The sequence below is a fragment of the Gopherus flavomarginatus genome, chromosome 2 (assembly GCF_025201925.1).
Source record: "Gopherus flavomarginatus isolate rGopFla2 chromosome 2, rGopFla2.mat.asm, whole genome shotgun sequence".
Lineage (NCBI taxonomy): Eukaryota > Metazoa > Chordata > Testudines > Testudinidae > Gopherus > Gopherus flavomarginatus.
In genome coordinates, this window is record NC_066618.1 from 152,330,273 (window position 1) to 152,349,010 (window position 18,738).

An 18,738-nucleotide genomic window follows, 5' to 3' on the forward strand; every position below is an offset into this window, starting at 1 on the left:
TAGGTTAAAGCATGCTCAAGGCCGTTTTAAGATACTGTATACATGTCTCGGCGGGGGGGGGGAGGAAGGGGGAAGACAAAAGATTGAATGAGAAAAGATACTGCAGCTGGATGGGAAAGGAGGGGGGGAGTGAGAAATCAGCTAGTCAGCAAGAAAGTTTTGTAGTAAACAACTGGGATATAAAAGGAAGAAACTGCTTGTTTTAGGGGTTCAGGATTTGAGATTATTATTTCTCCCTTGCACCTTATTTGAGCTCAAATAAACTTGGCTGTTTGCTTCTCCATCCTGGTGTGTTTATTGGCGCGGCACACCAGGCGACGGACCCCACCGCTGTTGCTTGGCCTCAGGCAGTTATCTGCCAGCAACACCTAGATATACAGATGTTCTTTTCCCAACATATGCATTAGAGTTTTTTTAATATTAGCTTTAATAAAAATTTTACATTTGTCCCGGGAGGAACATAGCACCAGTTTGGGACTGTTTAGTGTTGGCAAATAGCCATTTATTCTAGCTGGCTTCTCATACTTCTCTCACTCTGTTATAGTTTCCTGTACTGAATGGGAGGTAAGGAAGGGTGGGATTTTCCAAGGAGGTGCAGGGTGTTGGGAGATGGATAGCGAACTCTGGGCTCCTCTGAAAAGCTGGCCTGAATGCCAGAGGTGGGAGTGAGAGGAGAGAAAATGGCCCAGGACTGGGAGAGAAGCTGGATAGGCGTCCACAGCCCTGGAGCACCCAGGGGAAAAAATTAGCTGCAGCCCCAGCCAGGGCTCAGCAGTTCCTAGCTCCTAGGCAGCCCTGCCCCCCACTGATCAGCTGGTAGATGGCTGCATTAATTGCCTATGAGCTGTTCAACTTTTGTAGCCTCTGGGCTTGCTGCAGTAGAGGCTGACCCACCCCTGTGTCAGCCCTCGGTGGGGAGGGGGGGCCCTGCTCCAGCAGCCTCAGGGAGCTGCTCCAGCCAGGGTTAGGGGTGGGTGAGGGGGGAGCGCAGAGCTCCCTCTCATGGGCAGGGGGTATAGTAGGCCTCCGCCCCCACCCCATGGCCAGCTTGCCTCCTGCAGGGACTCAGGGCTGGTGCTGGGGGGTCTGGTGCTGCCGTCTGGCGCTCTGGGGCCACCTGAGCACCGGGACTGGGGGCACGGCGACTGCATTGCCCGGCCTCCTGAGCACCAGGGCTGGGGGCTGCCTAAGGCTGGGGGTGTGGGGACCGTGCTGCCCAGACTCCCGGGGCTGGGGCACTGTGGCTGTGGCACACCAGGGCTGGGGCCTTGCCCCGCCTCCCCTGGGGGCTGCAGTTGGGGTTCTTTGGGCTCCTGCAAGGGAGGGGGAGGTAGATGGAAAGGGTGGGGGACAGAAGGGGAAGGACCGGGGGTTAGTCTCCCTGGGCAGCTGGGTCACTGGCCAGGTCACTGGCCGCCTATGCCCCCTCTGCTCTGCACAAACCCAGCCTGATCAGCAGCAGTGAGACCCACCTGCTACAGGACAGGCCCAACAAAGAAAATAACAGAACGCCACTAGCCGTCACCTTCAGCCCCCAACTAAAACCTCTCCAGCGCATCATCAAAGATCTACAACCTATCCTGAAAGATGATGCCTCACTCTCACAGATCTTGGGAGACAGGCCAGTCCTCACTTATAGACAGCCCCCCAATCTGAAGCAAATACTCACCAGCAACCACATAACAAAAACGCTAACCCAGAAACCTATCCTTGCAACAAAGCCCAATGCCAACTCTGTCCACATATCTATTCAAGTGACACCATCATAGGACCTAACCACATCAGCCATGCCATCAGGGCTCGTACACCTGCACATCTACCAACGTGATATATGCCATCATGTGCCAGCAATGCCCCTCTTCCATGTACATTGGCCAAACTGGACAGTCTCTGCACAAAAGAATAAATGGACACAAATCTGACATCAGGAATCATAACATTCAAAAAACAGTAGACCACTTCAACCTCTCTGGTCATTCAGTAACAGACTTAAAGTTGGCAATTTTGCAACAGAAAAGCTTCAAAACAGACTCCAATGAGAAACTGCTGAATTTGAATTAATATGCAAATTAGACACCATTAATTTGGGCTTGAATAGAGACTGGGAGTGGCTGGGTCATTATAAAAATTGACTCTATTTCCCCATGTTAAGTATCCTCACACCTCTTGTCAACTGTCTGAAATGGGCCATCTTGATTATCGCTACAAAAGTTTTTTTCTCCTGCTGATAATAGCTCATCTTAATTAGCCTCTTAGAGTTGGTATGGCAACTTCCACCTTTTTGATGTTCTCTGTATGCAGGGGCGGCTCTAGCTTTTTTGCTGCCCCAAGCATGGCAGGCAGGCTGCCTTTGGCGGCGAGCAGGTGGGCAAGCGGGTGGGCAAGTGGCAGGTGGGCAAAGAGGTGAGCAGTGAGCCAGCAGGGGTTCTAGGGGTGGGCATGGGGGTTTGAGGGGAATGATCTGCCACTTTAGCTATCACCTCTGCCCTCCTCCTGGTCTCACCATTCCCCCAGTAGGGCTGGAAGGGCCATGGGAAGAAAGGAGGATGGTAACTGATGGGCTGTGAGGAGCACATCCACCAGCTGGAGGCAGCAAGAGGAATAACAGGGACTCCCAGACTTTGTATCTACTTCAGGGAGCTAGCACAAAGGATGGGGCTCTGCTGAGCCCTCTGCAGTACAGGAGTGATGTTGATGTGTGGAATGGCCCATTCAGTGGAGTGTGCTCAGATGAATTAGGATGCTCCAAAGAGATGAATAGTCTCCGTCATGGAATACCATTGTTCAAGGTAATCACACGATACATATCAGTTTTAGAGCAACTGGAATATTAACATTTTCTTCTCACTGGGGGGAACAATATGCGAGGAACACCTGAGCCAAATTATTCCAAACTTGCACCATTGGCCCTGTTCTGGCATACCAATATCCTAGATAATCTCATTATGCATGTGGATTTTAGAGTACATTGAAAATTAAGAGCAGCTCATAATGCAGAGGGAGGACATGTATTGGGAACCTCTTGATCAAATGACCTAAATTTGCACCATAAATTCTGCCCCAGTTCCTGAATAGCTTTTTAATTATTGCATCCCCAGAAGGGAAGGGGGTGATGAAAATTATCCACGACTGATCTTGAGAGAGTAATATCAGGATCAGAGCCATAGTTTGAGCCCCAAGTATGTGTAAAAAACAAACAAACTTATAAGTAGTATAAAATTTGGATGTTGTGTGATTATTTTAGTGGGACTGTATCTCACTTACACGACCTCAAAAATCTTGACAACTAAACCAGTCCTGTGGCTATTTTCAAGACAAGATTTTTTTGGAGGCCTCTTTCCCCTAATCAGCTTTCTCTTACCCTAACCTATTCTGTCGTGCTCCCAGCAATCTGTTCTATATGTACTTGCAATGATGGAAAGGAAGAAATTTTCACACCCAGATCCAGTCTTTCAAACCCACAAAGTCAGCAGTTACCAGGTAGGTGCAACCACTAGGCAAACTAGGCAGCCGCCTGGGGCGGCAAGTGTTGGGGGCGCCCAGGACCGTCCTCAGGCATAGGCAGCTGGGCCATAAACCAGTTGGTAATTTGAATGTCAATGTTAACTGTTTCCCTGCTGACCAAAGCGTGTAGGGAAGGAGAGAGCCAATCCCATGGAGATCTGCACAGTCTGCTTCGAGTGGAGTGCTGCCGGGGCACTGACCATGCCTCGCACTGGTAATGTGGTGGCACTAGAAGTGGGCAGAGAACCACTTCCCTGCATCCTGTCTGGGCTCCTGGAGGTGAGCCAGAGAAAGGGGAGTGAGGGACAAACAGGAAACAAGGGACCCTCTGTCTACTGGATGTTGGTTTTCATCCCTTGCTTGCTCCAGTGACTTGGTGAAGGTGCCCGGGAGGATCTGATCAGTTATCAAAGGGAGCGTGTAATGGGGCTTTGTTGAGCTGGGGGATATGCTTGGGTATGAGAAAAGGGCACTGGAAAGACTCTTCCTGGTGCGATGACTCAATCGTGTTGCAGTGTGATCTGTGGGAAACCTTCTGGGATGTGCTGGGGTTCCATCGGGTATTGATATAGCACCAGGGTACACAGCAGGGACATTGAGATATCGGGCGCTCTCTGTGATGTACCGGGGTACAGCCCAGACCAGTGGGGGGCTGTGCCACCTGTGACAAAGTGGGAATGTTCTTAATGTTTTCTCTGAATACTGTGCATGTGCCTCAGTTTCCCCTGTGTGGCATTCAAGTATCTAGGTGGTGATATAAGGGTGTGTGATGATTGCAGAGACCCCTAGCGGGCCGGTGTGACTGCCGGCTGCCTGGGCACAGAGAACGACAGCCACGCTGTACCCTGGCAACTGAGAGCTGGAGCCAGCCCAAGGTGTTGGAGAGCAAAGAGACCAGGTGACCTGTTTGCCTGGGAAAGAGAGAAAGGATGGAGGAGGGGCAAGAGGGGTGTCTCAGGCTGGGCTACTGGTCTGGGACTCAGCGGGGAGGGCCCTGGGCTCTGGATACTGCCACCCCACTCCCCCCCCCCCCCGCGCCCTAGTGGACTTTGCTAAATCTTCCTGATTTCAGTGCTAACAATCTCTGTTCTACGCTGTGTTCCTGGCGACTAATAAACCTTTGTTACACGTTGGCTGAGAGTCACTGGTGGGGGGGGGGAAGGGCCCTTTGCGGGTGTGTGAGACTTCCTCAGGTGCCCCATCCAGGAGATGTTTGGTGGCAGTGAAAGCATTGGGATACCTGAGGAAGGAGGTTTCTCTGGCAGGGACATCAGACTGTTGGGGTGGAGGGGGTCACTGGCAGAGGTGTTGGGATAGCATGGAGGGGTGTTTGCCAGTGGGGACATTTGGGGGACAGGGACTTTGCCAGCAGGGCAGTGGGAAAGGGGGATATGTGGAGAGAAGTGAATCACTAGCAGGGATGGTGGGATATTGCGAGGGGGCGGCATTGGAATAGCACAAAATGAAGCATAACATGTTGGGTTATCACAGAGGCTATTCAATGTGCTGTGCTCTGTCTTTGGATACGTGGAAGGGCGAAATGGAGTGTGCAGCTAGTGTTAAGGGGGAACCAAGTGTTTCCATAGGTGCTGGAGGGTGATTTGGTTTTGATGAAGACTGTTGTGATAATTGGGCCAACAAATTTACCCTGCGTGTGAGTTCAGCTGTAAAAAATGAGAGTGAATTTATAAGATGTGACAACAGCCTATAAGAACAAACATTGCTGAGTGAAAGTCCGAATGGGAGACTGAATTAGTTCCGACAGAGAGGCTTCCTGATCCAACTCAAGGACTGTGTTACGATCATGCCTGGTAACAAGAAAAGTATGGAATCGGAAACCAGTGAACTAGAACTGGTGAGTTGAAACTAATTGGTGGACGAACTAATGTGGGGCTTTAGAGACTTGGGGGAGAAAAATTGGTTACTGGAGCGAGCTTCACCACCATGGTTGCCATCCCCACCATCTGGGACAGTGGGACGCCATCCTTCCTGATCTTGAGTGATGTCCTGACCAGACGAGGCCAGAGACAGGGACCCAGACCCAGCTCCAGCTGAATCCCAACCACCAAGTGGGATGTGAAACTTTGTCTCTCTCTCTCCAGCCCACGTGTCCTTTTCTTTCCCTCCCTTTGTTCTTCTCTGTGCTAGTCTTCTCCTTTTCCCTTCTGCCTAACAAGAGTCTGGCTTAGCCAGGATATTTGGTAGCACTGCTGTAAACCTGTGACCAGAAAGAGGCAGCTAAAAGCAACGGCCTATCCAGCCTGATGATGGTACAAGTTTGCCAGGCCTTGAAATGGTTGTAAGTGAGAGTCACATCAGAGACAGAAGCTGCATTTTCTACCTTCCCTGTTCTTGTCTCCCCCCTTTTGTGGGTTTGTCGTCTTAGGAAATGGGATCAGACTTTAAGAGCAGCAGCAAGGACAGCTCCAGCTCATTTCCACTAGCTTCTCCTCTTTTCCCCAAAAGGACAGTTATTGCTGTCACAGGCATCAGCTCAACCCCCTCTCAGCCCCAGGCCCTGCCCCGACTCCACCCCTTGCCCTGCCTCTTCCTGCTCTGCCCCAGTCCCTGCCCCCACTCCACCCCTTGCCCCCCTTCTTCCTGCCCCTGCTCTGCCCCAGGCCCTGCCCCCACTCCATCCTTTATCCCACCTCTTCCTGCTTCCCCTCAGGTCCCACCCCTACTCCACCCCTTGCCCCACCTCTTCCTGCTCCTACTGTGCCCCAGACCCCGCCCCCACTCCACATCTTTCCCCAAGGCCCCACCTCCGCCCCTCCTCTTCCTGCCCAGTTCTCCCCTGAGCGTGCCACATCCCCGCTCCTCCCCCTCCCTTGCAGCGCCTCCTGCACGCCATAGAACAGCTGATCTGTGGTGGGCGGGAGGCACAGGGAGAGAGGGGAAGGAGTTGATCAGTGAGGCAGATGGGAGGAGCTAAGGGGGAGGGGGAGAGCTGGCTGCCAGTGGGTGCTAAGCACCTGCTATTTCTTTTTGTGAGTGCTCCAGCCCTGAGTCGGCACCTAAGATTGCCTGTCGTTGTTACCGTCTAAGGGCATGGCAACACTTGCGGTTGTACAGCACTTTGAGTTAAACCTGCCTTCGTACAGCTGAGTAGGGAAAGCACTGCAGTCTGTCCACACTGCACTGCGTGCTGTCAGTGCACTGGCATGGCCACATTTGCAGCATTTGCAGCGGCATTGGGAGTGGTGCATTATGGGCAGCTATCCCAGCATTCAAGTGGCTGCAATGTGCTTTTCAAAAGGGGGGGTGGGGTGGAGTGTGACTGGGAGTGTGGTGGGAGAGAGAGTGGGTTTTTGGGGTGCTGAGAGTGTGTCAGCACGCTGTCTTGTAAGTTCAGACCCCTTTCACTCACTGAAAGCAAACAGCAGCTGTTTCTTTCTCATAGACCAGAAAAGCAGCCGCTTGCCAAAACAGACACCCCCCCACCCTGCCACCGCTTTCTTCAAGCAAACATTAGCTGTCGGCACTCCAAACAGAGCCCCCCTGCCTCCCTCTTACTCATTCAAAGCAAATGGTAGCTGTGTTTGTTTTTTTTTGATAAGCAGCCCTCAAAACAGAGCTTTGAAAGGGCACTCCTTCCTCCTGAGTTCACAACAAAACAAGAGAGGATGCTTCAGTTAAAAGGATTATGGGGAATTTCCGGAGGTCAATCAGTGTGTAATAACGTTACTCCCTGCTTACACTGGAGCAGCAGCGTCTCAGCCAATACGCAACAGCTGTTATTCCTCTCGGGGAGGTGGAGTACCAGCAGCGCTGTAGCCGAGGAGACACAGCACTGTACGTGCCTTGCCAGTGTGGACGGGGAGTGAGGTACAGCGCTCTGGGAAGCTTTATTGCACTGTAACTGGCAAGTGTAACCAAGGCCTAAGAGACTGTCAAATGGGGCTTTTTCCTCCTAAAACCTCTCTCCAGCCCAAGGGAAAGGGAACAAGGAATATAGTTCAAACAGATGCTTGTAGAAGGAGGCAGAGGGCTTGGCCATGAGCTGGAAGTTGTAGTTGTGAGACATGAGCAGCCAGGCCTTGCCTTACTTAACACTTTGCATTTCAATGGCTTTAACTGATTTTTCCATCTTTTCTGGTGTCAAGTATCAGAGGGGTAGCCGTGTTAGTCTGGATCTGTAAAAGCAGCAAAGAGTCCTGTGGCACCTTATAGATTAACAGACGTATTGGAGCATGAGCTTTCGTGGGTGAATACCCACTTCGTCGAATGCATGTAGTGGAAATTTCCAGAGGCAGGTATAAATATGCAGGCAAGAATCAGTCTAGAGATAACGAGGTCAGTTCATCAGGGAGGATGAGGCCCTCTTTTAGCAGCTGAGATGTGAATGCTGACAAAGTGAATATTCACCCACGAAAGCTCATGCTCCAAAACATCTATAAGATGCCACAGGACTCTGTCGCTTTGTCCATCTTTTCTGTATCTTTAGTAAATGGTTAAAATGTTTCCAGGTGGGTTTGCCTGGTATGGAGCAGGCTGAGGTCTCTGCAAACAAAACCTGTTGAACCTTGGAACTTGGACAGTGACTGGGTTATGTTAACACCTTTGGCCCATATAGTCCATCCGAATTCCTACAACAGACTCCGCATGCTTGGGGAGTCAGTGGAATACGTTTGGAGGGAGGGGGTCGTCTCGGCAGAGATTCAGTCCCTTGGCCCAGAAGTGATGGGGTCAGGTGTTTATCAATGGAGATTTGCCAAAGCTTTTATTTGAACCAGTAGAGCAAAGCCCTTGAGAACAGATGTACACTTGTGCAAAAATACTGGAGCATTTTTGGGACCAGGAAGTTCATCTGACTTGGCTTTAAATGTACAGCGCCTTCTGCATGCCCTCTGTCCCCAGGTCTCTCCACGCCCGGGGCACACAGGGTGGCATCTCCGGCAAGCCCTGATGGCCCTGCCCCGGCTCAGTGAAGCTGTTCTGGCTCCGCTCTGATATCAGTGGCATGGTCTGACTCCCAGTAGTGATTCTGTGCCGCAGATGATGGGCTGGGCTATCAGACCCACAGCATAATCGGCTGCTCAGTGCCGCAGACCCGCACACTGTCTTGCTACTTGCTGCACTGTAGAGCCCTGACTTGCTCCATCACTTCCAGGAACTCTCTCGTTGCCTGGGCATGAGCAGCAGGCTCCAGTGCCAGACGCTGGAAGAGGTTGAGGGGCTCGGCATTCCGGAAGGCTTTGGGGACAGGAATGTGGCTGGCCAGGGTGCTGTTTCCAATCAGGAAGTGGTAGAGGCATTTCTCCTCCAGGCTACGGCGCAGGTACGAGAGGATGTCCTGCAGCCTCTGAGCTAGCTGTTCCGGGCGCCATTCCGACAGCGGCAGGAGGGGCAGTAGGTGCATCAGGGCTGTTTTGAAGTGGTAGGTGGTAAGGATCCTGTTCTCCAGGGTGGGCAGCCTGCATTCCTTGAGGTGGATGAGGATCTGGAGGCATTTCAGGTGACAGCTATCCTTTGGGGCGTACCTACTCACCAACTGGAAGAACATCATTTCTTGGACAGCGAAGGTCTCTAGCCAGACTGTGCTGCTCGGGGGGCCCGTCTCAGCCCCGTGGCTGGCCAGGAAGACCAGAGAGTCTCCCCGCTGCACCCCGAGTATGATCTCGATGGAGAGGGCCCTCCTGGACTCGCAAGCCAGGCTGAGCTTGCAGGAGGAGGTGGAGGGCTGGGGTGTGAGCTGGAAGCTGTAGTTATGAGCCACAAGGGCCCAGGCCTTGCCTACCAGACTGTGGAACCAGAGGATGGTTTTTTCCACATCCAGGTGGGAGCTAGTGCACAAGAGGTGCACGCGGAAGGGCCCCTGCATGTTGTCACTCAGGTCTTCCTCAGCATGGTGCAGGAGGCAGACCACATCCCCCAGCAGCCTCTCCCTTTTGCACACGCACTCCAGCTCCACCAGGATGTGGCCGTGCTTCTCCAGAGCGCCCTCCACATTCTCCATCTCCAGGCGGAAGGAGTGCCCCTTGGGTGGCAGCAGGGGCACGAGCACCCGGTAGGCCTCGGAGTCCCTATGGGGGCACCAGCCTTCGAAGGCACTGGCCACGCCAATGCAGTTCTCCAGCTGTGGGAGGAAGGTCTGGTAGGTGAGGACTTGGCAGACCTCCAGCAGGCTGTTCACCAGGCCTTCCACAAACTTGCAGGTGCTGACCAGGTCCTCGGACACTCCCTGGAAGTGCTGTTCATAAAAGTGCTCCAGGGCCGCTCTGTCGGGGAAGTCGGGATGCTGAGTGCAGGAGCCCCCGGGCGCTGCTTCAGCAGCGTCCTCCTCCTCCTCACTGCTGGCATCCTCGCTGCTGGAGTCGTAGCTGGACTCGGGCTCCAGGCTTGGCCTGCAGAGCTCAAAGAGCAGGATAATGACCAGGAGCCCACAGGACCATCCATTCCAGACCACGTCGTTGGGCTCCTGCTTGGCTGCCACCCTCAGCGCCGTGGCCCCCTCCTCCCTCTGACTCTGGTTTGGCCCCAGGCTCTGGTGTGGGCCCGGCCTCTCCTCTTGGTTCCTCTGCTCAAACTCCAACTGCAGGCGCGTCATCTCCAGGGCCAGCTGCTGCTCCTGCTGCTGTGCCCGCTGCACCGTTGCCGGGTCCTGCTTGTCGCTGACCATCAGGGGGTGGTGCACGATGACCAGCACTGCCAGGAAGAGCAGGCTGCCCACAGCCATGGCCTGGAGAAGGGGAGAGAAAACCACTCAGGGGGCATAGGAGGGAAAGGTTGGGGAAGGGGTATCCTGCCCCCCCTTCCACCTCTGCCAGAGCTTTGGGCAGCACCCCCAGGTGCCTGGCTGGGTGCTGCAGGAGCTGTACTGGGAGAGCACACGGCCTCCTCCACGAGGCACCGCAGGCCTGGAGCCAGCGTTTCACACACCCTGGCCCAGGCTGGGACTGGGAGAGGTCATCTCCCCTCCAGGCGAGGGGGTGGGAGCAGGGAGTTCATTCTCTGATGGGTGATTTGGGGAGTGGGTGAGCCTGGGGGCTCTGAAGGAAGGAGAGAGGGATTTGGTGTCTAGGGGGCAGGAAGCTATGAAGTAAGTGGGGTTTGGGCCCCTCGGATGGGTCAGGAGGATGGAGGCCGGGTGGGGTATCTGGAGTCTAGACCCTGGGTTTGGAGGAAGGTTGCTTGTGCTGCTGGAGTCGTGGGAGAATGTGGGGGTCAAATTCCAGGTGCATTAGGCATGCTGGCTCTGAGTCATGGGTGGGATTTTCTGTTCCATTTGGTCCTGAATCTGCAAATTTGTTTGATACCAGCCTGAGTCTGACCGCGGGTCTCTGCCAAGACACATCTTAGTGCTATACCATTTGGAAGCTAATTGCTGGCGAATTAGGGAGGTCGGAATAGTCCACTGGAGTCAATGGGATCATGATCTAAACAACTCCCTGATGTGGGGGAGCTTTGGAGTCCACCCCAGCCCCCACAGCCATGAGTCTCATGTAGCCCCACAGGAGCTGGAAGCTGAGCGCTGTCTCATTGCCTTGAGGAGCTGCGTTCTGTCAGTTTCCTCTCTCTGGAACCACGGGGCTATCGTTAGCTGGGTACAAACGGTTCAGATTGTCCCATCTCTCACTTAGAATGTGGGTCAGTGACCCAGGCTCCAAAGCCAACTGCTTTCCAAGACAATTGGTCCCTTAGTCGAAGGGCTGGAATTTATAGCGGAGCCAAAGAAATTCAAATTGCTGATAGGCAGCATCTGGGCCACTTGCAGTTAAATAATTCTGCCTACCCTTAAGCTTAGGAACAGCTAGTTACTAACTAGCCATTAAGGCCACTGATTGGGGGGGCTTCATTTCTGAGCGTGTGGCCTGATGTCCAGAAGTGCGGAGCACCCACTACTCCAGTTTGCAGCCGCTCCGCACACATGAAACCCAGGCGTGGTTGTCTCAAGCTGGGCACTTCAAATTAATGACCGCTCTTGGCAATTTGGTCCAATGCTTCTTAAATGCTAAGGACTCTCTTAAGGAACATGTGCTCCAGCAGTCAGGATGCTTCTCCAAGTCCATGTTCGCTGCTCCAAGCTTTGCCTTGGGGCTCCCCCTCCATCTGCCTCCACCCAGCCTCTCCATACTCACTCTGTGGAGGCGTCACACTCTCTAAGGGAGGGTGCAGCTTAAGCCAGGGCTGGCCCATGCTACAACCCCGCCCAGAGCAACTCTCCTGGATGTTCCACTCGCATTGCGCTGGCTGGCCTGCCTTCCCCAGCCCCGGCTCGCTGATACCAACCACTTTCCATTATTACCCACTCTCTGTGACGTCACACCAGCCAGAATCCCTTTAAAGGGGCGGCACACGAAGCCCCATGTGTGCCCTGCAATGTCAGACCCTGCCCTGCCCTCCACCTCTCTGCCATTGCCTGTGTCCAGCTTTGGGCGATCCCAGCCGAGAAGTGTGACTGAGCAGGGCAAAGCTGGTGGGATGACTTGTGACCAGCCTGAAGTGCAATGTTTACCCCAGTCTGAGCAGCTCTGAGAAAAGCTAGCCAGAGCTGTGGCATGAACTGGATTTTGAGCAAGTCTGGATCGGATGATAGTACCAGCTGGAACCCAGGCAGAAGCCCATGATTTTTTGGTCCATCCGTAGCAATTTCAGATGAGTTACGCTGGGGGGAGAAAGGGGAGTTGGCATAGTTGCGGGGGGGGGCAGTATCCAGTAGAGGGCCGTCTGGTTGCCCTTGGTTTTGCTCTCTGTCTTTGATTTTCGCTCTGCTCTGTCACTGGCTTCCCCTGGCTCCTGCGCTATCTCTTCTCAGTCTCTCCTAAGCAGGATGCAAACGCAATAACAGCTAGGGATTGCTGATCGCCACTGGCAGTGTAGTGACCTCAGCCACTGGGGGGCTTTGAACCCAGCACCCCAACCTTAAACCTCTGCCGCAAGATCTACCGGAACAGCCCCTTTAGTTGGCAGTAGCAATCTGCTCTAAGAGACACTCTTCCAGGGCGTTGCAGCTGGAAACCCCTCTGGGTGCTTTATGCTGGGTTATTCGGAGTGTAACCCTTCTGCCCCTCTGAGTTGGCAGCAACAAGGGCCGGGTTCAGTATCCAGGGGTTCAGTTTCAATAACACCATGCATAACCGGCTCGAGCCCCCACCCAGTGACCTGGGACAATTACATACCACCCCTCGCGGGCCCCTCTAGGAGGCAATACTTCCCCTCTCGCAAGCACAGAATCTGAGTGTAGCAAAATCCTTTTAATAAAGGAGGGAAACAATGTGGCATCATATTGGGATATTTGCTCCGCCGGCGGACCCTCCCGTCCCCTCCCATGTGTCCTGATATTTTCTCCCTCTCATCTGGTCACCTTAGCTCCACCTGTGCAGGCCAAGGGCGTCTGTCCCACCCCAGCTACGTGGCACTAAGCAGCTCTCAGAGGGAAGTCACTCTGTGTCTCCCACTGCTCCCCATTTCTCTCCCAGCGGCCTGGCTCTCTGCCTAGAAAGCCCAGCCCCGCTGCTGAATGCACACAGCACCTGCTGACAGTGAGCGTTGCAGAGTGCTGTGGGTTTGGGAAATCTGGCCTTAATTGGGGAGGCTAAATGGGAGCCAAGCTCTTTGGTGTACACAGCTCTGTATGGCGTCTCTATTACCATCTGCACCCCTGGGCTGGGGACACGGAGCGCTTGCCTCAGAAATCCCAAGGGCTTGGGAAGTGGCATGAGGGATTCATTAGGTGGCTCTTTTCCCTCCTTGTCAGAGCGGAACCCAACCCCTCATTGGGTGCAAGGGGCACTTCTATGCAGGGCTGTCCTTAGGATTTATGGTGCCCTAGGCGGGATTATTAAACTGGTGCCCCGTGCCTGTCTTGCTCTTAGCAATACAAACATAAGCTTACACTAGTGGAAAACTTGCCACATGCATGTTATTAAAACCAGTTTAACTTAGTTAAGCACACTGTAATGCTGATGGACTAGCACTGAAGAAGTAGCACTATAGAAAAAATTCTGATTTGACAGAATGATGCAAATAATATAATTTTTTTAATTTGTCAACATTTTATTGGAAATTTCTGTGAAGAGGTATTGAAACAAGGATTTGTTTTTTAATTAAAAGCAATCTTTCTGGCTTTTTTGGCTGCAAAATCAGTAATAATGTCATCGTATGACAAAGACAAAGTGATGTCTTGTTAGATTGCAAGAACAGCAAGACCAGTCAAGTGTTCCTGACCCCTTGTAGAGCAGAGATAGTTTTTAATGAGCTTTAGTTTTCAGAAACTCCGTTCTCCTGATGCCACTCTTACAGGAATTGACAATAGAATACGAGTGGCAATGTACACATTAGGATATATGTCAACAAGTTTGCTGGTATGAGTAAACTGTACAATGTCCATCATTGATTTTGCATGTGGCAGCATTGATGACAGTGTCTTCAATTCTTCATAAAGTTCAAGTTCATTTAAATCAAAATGATTGCTGTGCTTCAGGAGGCTTTCAGTGCACCTGCGTACTGGCTGGCAGACAAGCATCTGCCGAAATGCCACCGAATTTCAGTGGCACTTTGGCGGATCCTTGTCCACTGCCACAGTCCTTCGTCTGGCACCCGACAGACAAAAAAGGTTGGGGACCACTGCTCTAGGTTCTTGCACTTTTGTCATTAGTTGCTCTTGTTTTTCTATTTCGTTGAATTTAGTCCTGCTCAGCCCGCTACCAGCTGAGTGAATGAACCCCAGGCCGACAGTGGGTTGAGTGGCTCAGCCGGGGTCTCAGCCGCCAGCTTGCTCAGCTCGCTGCCAGCCTGGGGTTCCTTGGGGGTCCCCAGGCCAGCAGCAGGCGCTGAGTAGGGCTGGTGGCCGGGACCCCGGGTGGCAATGGGGCAGCAACTGGAATCCCAGGGCAGCAGCGGGCTGAGCCGCTAAGCCCACCACTGTGTGCCATCAAAAATCAGCTCGCTCGCCACCTTTGGCACATGTGCCATAGGTTGCTGACCCCTGCTCTATACACTAGTAAGGAGATGAGCATATTACAGTTGTTGGAGAGCTCTATTTAGCAGTAACAGGGCTATAGGAAAGTCAGTCAGCATTTTTTGTTTCTCTGATGAAAACTGGCCCACTCCCTTCCCCATACCAAACTTGTCACAAATAATTGTCAACAACTTAATTTTCTGTTTTTTTGGCTAAGATACTGATTTTTTTAAAAAAAATATTGAAATTGAATTCAGGATTGTTAGCAAGCATTTTTGGCAAACAAATTTGTTAAATGACAATCTAAATGGCAACGCAGTACTGCTTTCATGCTTGGCTCATCCCCCGGCATGTTGGTCCAACAGCTGCAGTAGAGGAGGAGATAGGTGGAAAACTGCAGGACCTCAAAATCCACCTCTTGGGGTGCAGAGTGGCAACAGCAGCAGCAAACCCTCAGGTCTGATCACACACCAATGGGCACCACTGCCAGCCCAACAGACCATAGCTTTGTCTTATATAGGTACCAGTTACCCCCACCTAGGGTGACCAGACAGCAAATGTGAAAAATCGGGACAGGGGTGGGGGGAATAGTAGCCTATATAAGAAAAAGACCCAAAAATTGGGGCTGTCCCTATAAAATCGGGACATCTGGTCACCCTACAGGTGAGTTCCTTCCCCCACCCCTTCCCAGAGACCCCAGGAGCCAATCCCCTCCCTCAGACTGTGCTGCATTCGGCTCTCTCTAGGACCCAGCAGCCCTGCTCTTACATGCTCCACTGCTTCCCATCTGTCTGGGCTCCCAGCGGAGTGGTGCCCCCAGACCTAGTGATGCCCTAGGTGGCTGCCTGTTCTGCCTATGGCTAAGGACAGCCCTGCTTCTATGTAACCTAGGGTTGCCAACTTTCTAATCGCACAAAACCGAATGCCCTAGCCCTGCCCCTTCCCTGAGACCCTGCCCCCACTCACTACATTCCCCCTCCCTCAAGGACTTGCTCTCCCCCACCCTCACCCACTTTCACTGGGCTAGGGCAGGGGGTGAGGGCTCTAACTGGAGGTGTGGGCTCTGGGATGGGGCTGGGGATGAGGGGTTCGGAGTGTGGGTGGGGGCTCCTGGCTGGAGGGTGGGGCTGAGGGATTCGGAATGTGGGAGAGGGGCTGTGGTTTGAGGCAGGGGATTGGGGTGTGGTTGTGGGCTCTGGGGTGGCGCTGGGGATGAGGGATTTGGTGAACTCAAGCGCCAGGTTATTTAACAAAGCCCAGGTAACAGCAAGAAGTATTGGAAACAAAAGATTACATAGCAAATAAAATCATAACATGCATAAAATCATAGACTCATAGAATATCAGGATTGGAAGAGACCTCAGGAGGTCATCTAGTCCCATCCCCTGCTCAAAGCATCCTACAGCCTAGACTCAGTTAACTAGATACATGTCTAATAAAGTATTACTCATCCCAAATCCATGCTGTGCTTTGCAGCCTGGCTACCTGTGATGTGACCCTCCTTTCAGGAGATGTGCACACTGCCTGTTTACCTCCTAGGACCTAGGTGAAGGATTCCATGTGTCTCTTTGCACCAGGCCAATCCTTTTTCTCTGTTCCTAAACAGGTCACTGTCATAACCTTAGTACCCAGATTTGGACCTTAGCGTCCAAAATATGGGGGTTAGCATGAAAACCTCCAAGCTTAGCTACCAGCTTGGACCTGGTACTTGCTGCCACCACCCAAAAAATTAGAGTGTTTTGGGGCACTCTGGTCCCCCTGAAAAACCTTCCCTGGGGACCCCAAGACCCAAATCCCTTGAGTCTCACAACAAAGGGAAATAATTCCTTTTTTCCCTTCCCCCCTCCAGGTGCTCCTGGAGAGATACACAGACACAAGCTCTGTGAAACTACACAGAGTGACTCCCCCTCTCTGTTCCCAATCCTGGAAACAAAAAGTACTTTCCTCTTCACCCAGAGGGAATGCAAAATCAGGCTAGCAAATCCAACACACACAGATCTCCCCCCTGATTCCTTCCTCCCACCAATTCCCTGGTGAGTACAGACTCAATTTCCCTGAAATTTCCCAGTAAAGAAAACTTCAACAGGTCTTAAAAGAAAGCTTTATATAAAAAGAAAGAAAAATACATACAAATGGTCTCTCTGTATTAAGGTGACACAATACAGGGTCAATTGCTTAAAAGAATATTGAATAAACAGCCTTATTCAAAAAGAATACAAATCAAAGCACTCCAGCACTTATATTCATGCAAATACCAAAGAAAAGAAACCATATAACTTACTATCTGATCTCTTTGTCCTTACACTTAGAAACAGAAGACTAGAAAGTAGAAACTGCTTCTCCAAAGCTCAGAGAAAGCAGGCAGACAGACAAAGACTCAGACACAAACGTCCCTCCACCCAGAGTTGAAAAATCCGGTTTCCTGATTGGTCCTCTGGTCAGGTGCTTCAGGTGAAAGAGACATTAACCCTAGCTATCTGTTTATGACAGTCACTCACTCCCTTCTGTAGATTCTGCAATGTCTCAGTTCACACCTGGCTCAATGTGCAAACAGGCCTACGGTGGGAGGCATTACAACATCACAGTACACAAACGGCCAGACAGGGAGATAGATGCCTCCTGCCTGAAAGGGACATCTCCAAGGTGTATTGCTCCTGGGGACCTTAACTCACAGACCTTAAGAACATCATTTGCAGTCAAGATACAGAACGTCTTAACTATGAGCCGTACATACATTTCACAAGGATTATGATGACCAGTGGACAACTGGCTCTCCATAGAGACCTCACGCTCCTCTTTAGTGAGCTATTATGCAGATACCTGACTCCAGGAACCTGTACAATCCTACGCAGCCCTCTGCAGTTGACATCTAGTGGTCCCTGGCTCACGGGGTGAGCAGTTGTATCAGTAAGTAAGTCTCACTTTTTCATCTGATTCGGTTTTGCCCTGTCCTCTATTATCAGGACAAAGTTGGTGAGTTGCAGTGATTCTCCTCCAGTCCACAGAGCAATGTCGGTGGGAATTCCCTCATTTCCAGTGTGAGCTAAAGAGGAATGGGTTTCAGCCTTTTGCTGACTTGGGCTTTTCTCTCTTGCCATGTACACAACCAGAGCATGTAGCTGTCTGGTGCTGGCTTTGCTCCCTCACTTCTTCCACATCTGTCTGTGTGCAGATACTCTGGGTTCTCCACTGAGCGAGCGCAGACCCAGTATGTTCCCATTGTTGATCACTGCTGACTGGGAATTGCATAATAAAGGTGCAAACTTCAGTCCTGGGCTCCTCTGCCTGGCAGGAGAGGTTGCTGGCTATAGCTGATGACATCGGCAGATAAATGATTTATCATTGAAAACTGCAGTTGTGATCAACCGAAACTTTGTGAATTTGACCCAATTAGTTTTGTCTAGAAAAACTTCTCTGGGTCAGCATCAGCAAACTCCCTGTCTGTGCTAGGCACGTGCTGGAATGTGGGAGACCCAGGTTTTGAACTCCCTCACTGGGCAGGACACTTGAAGTCAGATCTCCACCCTCCCAGGTTCATACACTGCAAGGCTAGAAAGGACCTTTGTAATCATCTAGTCTGCCTTCTGCATAGCACAGGTCAGAGACCTGCCCAGAGTAATGACTAGCAAGCACGGATCTGTTAAAGAACATCCCGTCTTGATTTAAAACTTGCCAGTGATGGTGAATGCACCACCCCTTGGTACATGTTCCAATCTTCAAATTCCTCTCCCTGTTAAAACTTAATACCTGCTCTCCGTCTGTAGACTACAGGCAAGCAAATTTTAAACCGCAGCAGGCCTGGGTCCCTGGTACGCTCAATAGCATTCCACACCCCCAGCGTGGTTCTGGTCCTACCTCCTGTTCCTGACTCTCACACCTGTTTTCTTCCCCTTGTTCTGGTTCCTGCCCCGGCTCCAGCTGATACTCGGCTCTGACCCTTGGTCCTGATTCCTGGCTTTTGGCTCTGACTCACTTCCTGGACTTGGCAAACTTGGCTTCTGATTTGGCCTCTGGCCACTAGGCTAGGCAATCTGTCCAACCATTAGGCCAGCCTTCCACCCTGGCCATTAGGCAAGACTACCCTAGCCCAGTCCTAATACCAAGTCCCTTTGAATTGTTCCCGCGATCTTCAGCACCTAACACTGGCTATTACAGAATTCCAGCTCCTCCGCCCCCAAAGGAGCAGGTAGCCCAGTTAATTAGTTTGACCATAAATCCACTGTTCCGTACAACACACAGCCCTTGTAGCACTTATAATAAAACAAAAGTAGGTTATTTGAGTGTCCTGGTCTGTGGGGTGCTTCTGAGATGAGATGGGAGAGGTTGTGGGG

The 18,738-nt window shown here is 51.9% G+C and overlaps 1 protein-coding gene across 1 annotated transcript; it reads right to left on the reverse strand.

Moving 5' to 3' along the window:
* Positions 1 to 8,572: 8,572 nt before the first annotated feature.
* Positions 8,573 to 10,183, reverse strand: ITPRIPL1 (ITPRIP like 1). Its single transcript, XM_050937482.1, has one exon. It carries the CDS (start codon positions 10,181 to 10,183, stop codon positions 8,573 to 8,575), a length of 1,611 nt encoding a protein of 536 aa, XP_050793439.1.
* Between the last annotated feature and the right edge of the window lie 8,555 nt (positions 10,184 to 18,738).